The sequence below is a fragment of the Trypanosoma theileri genome (assembly GCF_002087225.1).
Source record: "Trypanosoma theileri isolate Edinburgh chromosome Unknown TM35_Tth_12_V1, whole genome shotgun sequence".
Classification (NCBI taxonomy): domain Eukaryota; phylum Euglenozoa; class Kinetoplastea; order Trypanosomatida; family Trypanosomatidae; genus Trypanosoma; species Trypanosoma theileri.
The window spans coordinates 217,420-227,193 of record NW_021639854.1 but is presented as its reverse complement, the minus strand read 5'-3'; the positions used below and the strand labels follow the sequence as shown (position 1 = coordinate 227,193).

At 40.5% G+C, this 9,774-nt stretch overlaps 6 protein-coding genes across 6 annotated transcripts; all 6 read left to right on the top strand.

The window, feature by feature from the left end:
* Positions 1-45: 45 nt before the first annotated feature.
* Positions 46-1,611, top strand: TM35_000122020 (DNA polymerase eta; the record flags this gene model as incomplete). Its single annotated transcript, XM_029025177.1, has 1 exon — positions 46-1,611. One exon carries the CDS (start codon positions 46-48, stop codon positions 1,609-1,611), a length of 1,566 nt encoding a protein of 521 aa, XP_028883493.1.
* A 202-nt stretch (positions 1,612-1,813) lies between these two features.
* On the top strand, positions 1,814-3,658 carry TM35_000122010 (RNA helicase; the record flags this gene model as incomplete). Its single annotated transcript, XM_029025176.1, has 1 exon — positions 1,814-3,658. One exon carries the CDS (start codon positions 1,814-1,816, stop codon positions 3,656-3,658), a length of 1,845 nt encoding a protein of 614 aa, XP_028883492.1.
* A 343-nt stretch (positions 3,659-4,001) lies between these two features.
* Positions 4,002-5,024, top strand: TM35_000122000 (uncharacterized protein; the record flags this gene model as incomplete). The annotated part of the gene is made up of 1 exon (XM_029025175.1): positions 4,002-5,024. One exon carries the CDS (start codon positions 4,002-4,004, stop codon positions 5,022-5,024), a length of 1,023 nt encoding a protein of 340 aa, XP_028883491.1.
* A 318-nt stretch (positions 5,025-5,342) lies between these two features.
* On the top strand, positions 5,343-7,307 carry TM35_000121990 (glycosyl hydrolase, family 31 protein; the record flags this gene model as incomplete). Its single annotated transcript, XM_029025174.1, has 1 exon — positions 5,343-7,307. The coding sequence occupies one exon, from the start codon at positions 5,343-5,345 to the stop codon at positions 7,305-7,307; it is 1,965 nt and encodes a 654-aa protein (XP_028883490.1).
* Positions 7,308-7,576: 269 nt separating this feature from the next.
* On the top strand, positions 7,577-8,734 carry TM35_000121980 (uncharacterized protein; the record flags this gene model as incomplete). The annotated part of the gene is made up of 1 exon (XM_029025173.1): positions 7,577-8,734. One exon carries the CDS (start codon positions 7,577-7,579, stop codon positions 8,732-8,734), a length of 1,158 nt encoding a protein of 385 aa, XP_028883489.1.
* A 226-nt stretch (positions 8,735-8,960) lies between these two features.
* On the top strand, positions 8,961-9,644 carry TM35_000121970 (uncharacterized protein; the record flags this gene model as incomplete). The annotated part of the gene is made up of 1 exon (XM_029025172.1): positions 8,961-9,644. One exon carries the CDS (start codon positions 8,961-8,963, stop codon positions 9,642-9,644), a length of 684 nt encoding a protein of 227 aa, XP_028883488.1.
* Positions 9,645-9,774: the final 130 nt, after the last annotated feature.

Genomic DNA, 9,774 nt, shown 5'->3' with positions numbered 1-9,774 from the left:
ACTCTGGTGTAGTGTTACTGTTTGACTAATGTTTTCTTTCAAGCCATGCGATGTATCGCACACTTAGACATGGACTGTTTTTACGCTCAAGTAGAAGCAGTTCGACTTGGTATTGATTGCCGTACGGAGCCATACATTCTTTCACAGTGGGGAAACCTGATCGCTGTAAACTATCCGGCGCGTCAGTGTGGCATTGTCCGTTTCAACACAGTGGAGGAAGCCAAAGAAAAATGTCCTCATGTAAAGGTTTCCCATGTGGCAACATATGCAGTGGGAGAAACGGAGTATAAATATCACGAGAAACCACAAAAAGGAACGCATAAAGTAGCCTTGGAACCATACAGAGAAGCGAGTCGCCATATTTTTAATATTTTACGGAGTTTTGAAGGAGTAAAACTGGAAAAGGGCAGTGTGGATGAAGCCTTTCTCGATGTGACGGTCGCTGCAGAGCAAATAAAGAAGTCTGTTATGATGCTAAACACCAAACCTCTCTCCTCTTTGGAAGATGTCATGGAACCATCAACTAGAGTAATTTTGAATCGTCAAGAAGAAATTAACGCATGGTTTGAAGAACGAGGTAAGAATTTCCACGAATTATTTGATTCATCTTTGCACCCGCTTGCCAGTATGGAAAATATATTGCTTCTTGGTGCAGCATCACGAGTTGTATGGAATATTCGACAGCGAATACGTGAAGAACTTCATTATGACTGCTCTGCAGGAATCGCCCATAACAAACTTCTCGCCAAAAGTATCTCCTCACGACACAAACCTAATCAACAGACATTACTTTTACCAAACTGTGTTGCTTCCGCTATGTGGGACACTTCTTTTCGTGATATTCGTGGTTTTGGTGGGAAGTATGGTGAAGCTGTTCAACACGCTTGTGGGGGAATGGAATTATGTCGTGAAGCGTGGTTAGTTCCAAAGGAAGTATTTAAAGTTTTACTTGGTGATGCTAATGCTGATTACACGTACCGTCGACTGCGTTGTTATGATGAAGAGAAAATAACTAAACGATCAATATCTAAAACTTTGATGGCCTCTAAAGTCTTTAATCCACCTACATCCTTGGCAGAGGGTGTAAAAAAATGGATAACTGTTCTTAGTAGTGAACTATGTGCACGATACAAGGAATTCTGTGATACTTACAATGCAAAGGGACACACACTTAATGTGAAATTAGGAAATCGTGGACTCAGTCATCTTAGCAATGTTTTGAACAGAACTCTTGCATTACCTGAACTAGTGACGACGGAAACCTTGATAAATGCTACAATGCACTGTGTCATAAGCACTCTATCAGAACAGTATGGTGTGACAGTTAACGCGGTGACGCTTACTATAGGCTCATTTAAAGAGAAAGTGAATGATGATGGTATGAGACAGAGACAACAAATGGTCCTAACAAGTTTTTTCGCTAAAAAGGATGCTGAGAAGCGTGATCGAAGTAATAGTAATGAGGCAACTGTAATAACGATCTCATCATCTTCTTCATTATCATCGTTGTCATCTGCAGAATGTCTGGAACAACAACAAATCAGTAATAAAGAGGTGGTAGATTTGGAGGAAGAACCGAATACTGAAAAGGAGGTGATATTTATTGACTAATACTTTTGTTTGTTTTTTCTTTTTTTTTTTGGTGCATAACAATATGGTATTTATTTATTTACTTTTTCTTCGCTTAAAGTTAAAATGTTAAAAGGAATCGTATAATATGCCTAGATGTACGAATGTAGTTCTCTCTTTTTTTTTCTTTTTTTTTATTACTTTTGTTTTTGTATTTTTAGTGTGAAGTAGTTTCACTCTGAAAATGAATATCTACAATTGGGAGAACCCGTCTCGTGCACCTCGCAATAAGGCAAAAAAGACAGGGACTGTTGTCTTTCATAATGATGAAGCGGTAGACCTTTCCTTTGATCGTCTTATGAAAGAATATCCAATTGACAATGTTGATCACTCTACGGCAGAGGATCAGACATCTGTAAAGGGTCCCCTGAAGAAAGCTCCATTGATGACTACTGCAACAGCAAAAGCCATTATGAAGAAAATGGGATTTGCCACTCTTTTACCATGTCAGGCTCAATGCTACCGTGGCATTTTTAACCGCCGTGATGTCATACTTCACAGCCGCACCGGAAGTGGAAAGACACTGGCGTACGCACTCCCTATTATTGAGCGACACACTATATTAGAGGTAAATAGTTCCTCATCTGTCACTCCTGGTCCATTTCTTCTTATATTCGTTTTCAGTAATGAGCTTGCTGTTCAGACGAAAGGGGTCCTTGAAAAGATTTATCCCAAATTAAACATTCGTGTCGCAGGATTTGAAGATCTCACCTCTCAACAGACTGACATACTGATTGGTACGGTGCGGTCAATTGATGTGGCCATCCGTGGTACACGACATGGCGACAAACGTGAAAATGTGAAACGAAACCGTACGACTGAAGAAGAAGAAGAAATAAATAAAGAAACAGAGGAAGAAGAAGAAGATCAGGTGGAAGATCTCAATGACGATGGTGATGATGATGATAATAATAGTAACGAAGGAGATGAAACCTCAACAGGAGGTGTTGTGAAAGCCTCTAACATTCGGGCTATTGTTGTGGATGAGGTGGACCTGACGCTTGGACCGCGGTTTTCAAACATTGGGCGTCGCATGCGAAATCTTCTCAAATTCATCCGCAAGGCAAATGGTTCATTAACGAAAGGTTTAATGACAGACTTCCGCTCTCACCACTACGTGCTTTGTGGAGCTACAATTCCCAACTGGGTGATAAAGGCTGGTTTCCTTGGTGTTAAAAAGTATTATTACCAACTCGTAACAGTTGGAACAGCCAAATTACCAGATAAGCTTGAGTGCTTTACAATGCATTGTCAGTACAAAGATCGAGTAGAAACAACAGTACGGTTACTTGGTAAAGAAGGTTTCGGACGTACAGTAGTTTTTGGTACCAGAAGACAAATTGAGGATTTGGAGGTTGCCCTTTCAACCAATAAAGTAAAATTGGCTTTTCGTTCATTAAACCCATCTAAGGATGAACTTGACAGAATTGCTGCTATGGAAGATTTCAACAGTAACACAGCCTCAGTGATTTTGTGCACAGACCTTGCTGCTCGCGGTCTGGATTTTGTGGATGTGCATATGGTCCTAATGTTATCACTCCCATCACATAATATGTCCGTAGAGACTTTTGTACATCGTGCAGGACGGACAGCACGTGCCCTCCACAGCGGTAAATGTCTTTTACTTCATGACGAACGTGAGAAAGATGCACTTGAGGCTATTCAAAAGAATGCACATGCCGTCTTGAGGATGTACATTCCTACAGGTACAAAAGGAAAAAATGATGGTACCACAAAATCAGATGATGTTAATGCACAAAACCTCAAAGCAGTATGTGCAGAAAAAGTATCCTTTGCCCTCACAGTAAGGAACCCATTCAAATATACCAAACCTGATGCGATTGTACCTTCTGCCCTAGAAGTACTGAAAAAGAATCTGGGAGAACTCTTTTCAAATACCAGTGATCTCAATGAAGAAAATGGTCCTGAAACAGTAACTTTTAAGTATCCAGCAAGTGGGTCACATGAAGTGAAACAGAAGTTGTGGAAATTTGCAATAAAAGAGATTATCTCAGAGCAAGAGGAGTAAAGGAAAGAAAAAAGGAAAGGAAAAAAAGAAAACTGGGAAAAGAAGTTTTCTTCGGTGTTTAAAAAATACATACCCCTCATGCTAAGAATGAAAAAAAGAAACGATTAAGAATGAAGTATTATTTTATGGGTTTTGTGAAATTATAATATTTTTTTTTTTTAAATGAAAAGGATGTTGTATATGTTTCACAAACCCTTTCTTTCTCAACATTTCCTTTCTTTCTTTCTTTTCTTTTTTTCTTGTTTTACGTTAATCGTACTATTATTTAAATAGTAGATTTGGATCTCTATTTGGGGAAAGGGTATTGATGAAGAAGTGTATAGTGGTGAGATGCGCAGGGAAGATGGGAGTGTTTTTGAGAGAAATTATTCAGAATGCCCCATCCTCAGGTATTCCTTTAGATGAAGTTCGATTAGGACTGAAGGAACGCCTGCAAAATACGGGAACTACAATGTCAACATATTCTTCAACAGATATGCAAGAAGAGGTGCTTCCTCCATCTTGGACAAATGTGCTTACAGAAGTAAACGATTCACACTACGTCTGTGCAGGAATACTATACCCGTTTAACTGGGAGGAAATAATGCGGTCTGTAGCTGTATCTATGCCTCCCGAAGGAGTAACAGAGAAAGAATTCATTAATCGAATTGTCAGACTAGAGTCGAAGTTTTCATCTAGTTCACTATCTCTTCATGGTCCTGTATCTGAATGGGTTCAACGCTGGTTTTCACACATTTTTCACGTTTCACGGTCCGCAGCAACTGGAGTCCCAATTTACCGTCTTGTAGAAGAACCAATGTCACCTGAGGCAGAGAGTATTAGCAGAGCGCTACAATTGCTAGGTCGTGGAAAGCTTCCTGTGTATACTGATTTAGCTCTTATTGCTCCACTTCTCCCTACCTCTATAAACCCAGGGAAAGGTGGTTGGATGTCCTTCTTGGAGCGTGATGACGTACAACGATACTTTGATGTAAACGTCGAAGCGTTTGTTCGGATCTCCCCTGATCGATCTCCCTCTACTGTTTGTGTGGATGCTACAAGTGTGGATGTGGCACGTATCGACGAAATTTTAGCAGCAAAGGGTCTGTTGGATTCCCTGTGCTCTGTCAAGCTGTTTCGACGGGCAGACGGCCCTTCAAGATCGGCAGATGATGTTGTGATGCAAAGTTTTCTTGACCCAGAACATGCGATCGGTGCTGCAATAGCCTCATTTGGTAAGGAAAGTGACGTAAATGTGTACGTTCTCTGTGGTGATGCCGTTAAGGATCGATACAAGGTAGCACTCGCAGATTTGTTGGGTCATGAGGGTTCCAAAATAAAGATTTGCACACCCAACACTGAGGAGATGGAAGCACCTGTGAGATAGTGTGAAAGAAGGAAAAAAAAAAAACAGGAGGAAGAAAAGAAGCGAGAATGAAGAAAATGTAAGTAGAAAAATTGGATCACTCTCTTTCGGGTGTATTGCAACTGAAATGGGATGTCATACATAAGCTACTCTTCTTGTTGTTGTCTTTCTTTCTTTCTTTTTTTTGTTGTTGTTGTTGTTTTCCTTTTCCGTCATTGTGATATACATTTCTTTACTGCAACAACTGGAGAATGTTTCACTAACTCCCAAAAGAAGTTGCCAGGCTGCGAAGCAAAGGGAAAAGAAATATAAAAATAAAACAAGGTGAAAAACAATTAAATGGTTAGTGTGCGAAGAAGAAGGAGGAGGGATAGTATTCTTCTCGCCTTGTTTGTATTTTGGATTGTGGTATTTCTCATCCGGCAACTTTTGCGGCGTATAGATTACGAAAATGAGGCAAAAGAACTTGATAAAAAAATTATTTCCTACATTAACAGGTATATGAAGCTTCCGATAGCAGCGTACCCTCCCTGGATACATGGATTGTGGCTTCACGTTCCAGCAACCATATACTCTGTTGATGGAATTCTTGAATTTGTGCAACAGTTTAATAGGGAAAAAATTGGTATAGGGGTTGTCTTGGTTGAACATGGGAGAAATCTATTTATGCAAAATCCTTCTGAAACTTTTCATTTTAAGAGTCTTGTGGAACAGCTTCATGTTATGGGGTTTCATGTTGTAACTTCAGTAGATTCCTTTGTTAGACATGGTACACAAGAGTTTTGGGAATGTAAAAAACGTTCCCTGCTCCTTCTGGCACCTGGTGGTGAAAGTATAAGTTGGCAATACACTTCCGATGGTATTACTACTAACATATTTAAAGGAGGTTTATTAGACTTTACTAATGCAGAAGCTTTGCAGTGGTATCATCAGCGACTGGATCAGATTTTTCAGACAGGTGTGAATGGTTTATGGAATGAAGCGATGGATGGTGTCCTATCTTCTGCATTTGGACATGGTGTTCAAGGTTGGAGTGGATTTGTAGACTCAGCTATTTATGCCAATGACTATTATTACCAAACTTTTGACTACGGTCGAGAGAAAAACGGTTTTAACTTTATTACATCTTTTCTTCCTGTAGATTCTCTTTCACCTGTATCAATCCCACGTCCCTTTGGTCCAACCGATATATCGTTTGTTACTTTTATACGAAGTTATCCTTTTTCCTTCTCTGGACTTGAAGATGCCCTCTTTTCGCTGGAGCAGTCGTTGGAGCGGGGATATATAAATGTTGGGGTAGAACCTCGTGGACTTTTGGAGGGTGGTGTCGAAGCTGCACTTCGGTGGATGCAGTTAATGGCACTGTGTCCGGTAACAATTCTTCCATCACAATTGAAGGAGCAGGCAAAGGCTCAATTCCCGGCTCAATTCGAAAGCTTTTTCTTGGAAATAGAAAAACTGACCCAAATGCATGAAATGTTACGACCGTACTACTTTTCTCTTGGGTCCTTGACTTTTTTTCACCAATTTCACCAGCAAAATAAGACTGAACAAAAGGCACCTATTCCCTTCGTAATGCAACCAGTACAAGTGGGAGAAGGTGTAAATGAAATGCGTGGTTTCTGTGTTGGGACTGAACTGTTTTTTGTGCCAGTAATTGCGCCAGCAATCCTTAATGGTGAAGATCTACAAGCGGTACAAAGATTCTCTGTTAGCTTTCCAACAGATATCGGTCCTTGGCAACCCCATACTGATTCACAACTTCCTCCTATGGTTTACCCTGGTGGAAGTACTGCGCAGTTTACTATTAATGTTACTCAAATGTTGCTTTTTCAACGATGTGGCGGTATCATTCCCATGCGGACACCATCCATCCCTGACGTTTTGACGTTTCTTATCGAATCCCCTCATTTAAGCCTATACCCTACACGGTATGTACCGTTCGACGAAATGGAGAGAGAATTAGTCAATGGAAAAGATAAGGAGTTTGTTATTTTCTATAGTGAAGAGGGGAAAAGGCATCTTCTTTGGTACAGTGTAGAGCTTGTGGAACATAAATTTTGGCTGAACTTTAACGGTACAACCTTTGGCAAGAAAACTATACTTTGTGTGCGTGGTAGCGTTCTTGCTGAAGAAGTTGATGAGAATGGATACGAGAAAACTAACTCAATAAATCATTTTAGTGAGCTTGTTGCTTCAGATACCTCAGCTATGTTCAGTACAGAAGAAAAAAACTGTTTCTACAGCTCCATTATGGCAATTGAGTCTGTTGCTCGTATTGGTCCATTTAATACAAATCAGTAAACATTGGATGCGAGTATAGCTTGGGTAACAAAAGAAAAGATATATGGGGAGAGGGATTCTTGAGAGAGAGAGAAAAAAAAAAGAGAGAGATATAGACTTATCTTTTCTTTTTTCATAAAATAAAAATTATATGTACTCTAGTGTACCAACTCACATCATGAAAATAGTTTTTTTTTTTTTTTCCTTTTCTTTCCTCCCTTTTCTTTGAAATAAATAAAATAAAAAATAACAATCATCATTATCATTATAAAGCCATCCCTTTTTTCCTGATGGATACGTTTCAGGTGAGGCTAGATGGCCTTCAAAAACAGTCTAAGGAGCAGATAATGTCAGCTATTACGGGACTACACGAAGCTTGTAGTGAAGGTGCACAACCCATGCGAGTTGCAGTGGTTATTGGTAACCGAATGACACCTAGTCAAATAGCAAATTCTTTTCCAGTGATCTGTTTTATAGACGCTATGACGCTACAGAAAGAGGACCCATATATTGCAGGAGTGTTAGAAGAATTCTGGCGTATCGCACCTTCAATTTTTGTGAATTACGCTGCAACAGATGATGCTCTTCGAGAGAAAGTGACTCGTGCAGTGAAGCGTTGGGGTTTGAAGAAAGTTTTCACTTCTTCTGTATGTGATAAATTGGTAGCAGCCATAAGCGGAAAGCAAATGGATAACATTAGTGATGATAGTAAAATAATTGGTGGTAAAGATCTTACACATTCGTCAGGAGATGAAACAAAGGGTATTAACGATGGATTCACACGCTCAGAGGTGTCAGGTTTTTGCACAATTCTTCAAAATTGTATGAAAATGATTGAGCGACTTCCACCGCATCGGGCAAGTATGTACTTGGAGGTTGTGCGAAAAGAAAAGTTACTTCGAACCCCGTCAAAATCTGCCTTGTTATTTTTTCAAGGTCTTCACGCTGAGTTGACTCGTGAGTCTGCACTATACAACAGTAACGTTGTGAAAAATGAACACCAGGCCTCTTCTACTTTAAATGCAGGTTCAGATACCAAAGTTGCACTTGGTAATCTTTTGAATAAACTATCCAAGGAACAGTCATCTTCTACAGCACCTATGATTGGTAATGAGGATTATGCGTTTCATGTCGTGCGGTACACTTCGCCATTACAGTCTGATATATGTCAACGTCTTTCTTTGGCACAGCGTTCTGGCTTCGGTGAGTGGCATCGTCGGGCGAAGAGTGAATATCACTACCCGAAAAAAGAAGCCTCAACACGGAGGGTATTCCGCGCCCCCGTAGGTGCACAGGCAGGAACCCGGGCCTGGTTTCCAACCGAACAGCAGTGGGTTAGTGAAAATGACATGGCAACTCTGACATTGTTCCTTCTCAAAGAAGCTGTTCCTGAAAGAGAGACTTCCAGCTTGTACAACGTGGTGCGAAAACGTGAACGTGACTCATGAGTGTATCCATTTATGCCGTATATCCCTACTCTTTGTTTGTTTCTCTCTTTCTTTCTCTTTTTCTGTGTGTGTGAGTGTGTTGGGGGTGAAATGTTAGTATATATATATATTTTTTTTTGAGAAGGTTGGGCTCTGTTTTTATTTTTTTATTTTTCTTTTTTCTGCCAAGAGGGAGGGGACGAGGAGAAAGGAAAAACACAAAAAAAAGGTCTCTTTTAGGTGTCTAATGTGCCCACTGGCCGGAGGCAGTCAAGCAGTGAATGAACTTCAGGTGTTTCTCCGGGCAGTTAGTGCAACGCAGCGGCGCTGGGCAAAGCGAATTGCTACACAAGAAGCCAAGGTGCGACGTCTTATGATTTTTGAGGAAAATTGTCGGAAGAAACTCCGGAAAAGTGTCCTTAGGTCTACTAATGAACAGTTAAAATATCTTGTGAGTACCGACCCTTTGGGTAGCATGGAAGTAAAACTTCCTCCCCGTGGTGCATTTAGCGCTTTTAACATTCCTGTTAAGCAAGCCAGTGGTTTTTCTGTGTTTGCGATGGCAAGACTTCATGCTTTTCCAGCAGCAGTGCCAGAAGTCTCACAGATGAGCTTTATTGCCGATCTTCTAAGCGCATGGGAGATTCTGCCGCCTCGTAAGAAGGAGGAATATGAAGCTTTTGCGGAAAGCATCAGAAACTCAAGTTCTGGTAGTTGTCTTGGGCAAAATGATGATCAATCATCTACAGACTTAATGGATGAGGATAACAGTACATGGGAGTCTCGCGCATACAGCAGCTTTCTTCGCGAAGGGCGGCAGCAACTGGAGGCTTCAGTGGGGCCACTTAAAGACTCTGATTGGCTTTCAATAGCGCCGAAGGAATGGGAAAGTATTACTCTGCGGCAGAAAAGGGTTTATTCACGTCAATAGGGTGACAACAAAAGAGCGGAACCAATGGCACGTAGGTGAGAAAAAATAATTTTGTATTATCTTTTTATTTTCTTTCTTTTTTGAACACTGTTTTCTTCAAAACAGAGCCCAAATAAAGGAAGTTCTTGGG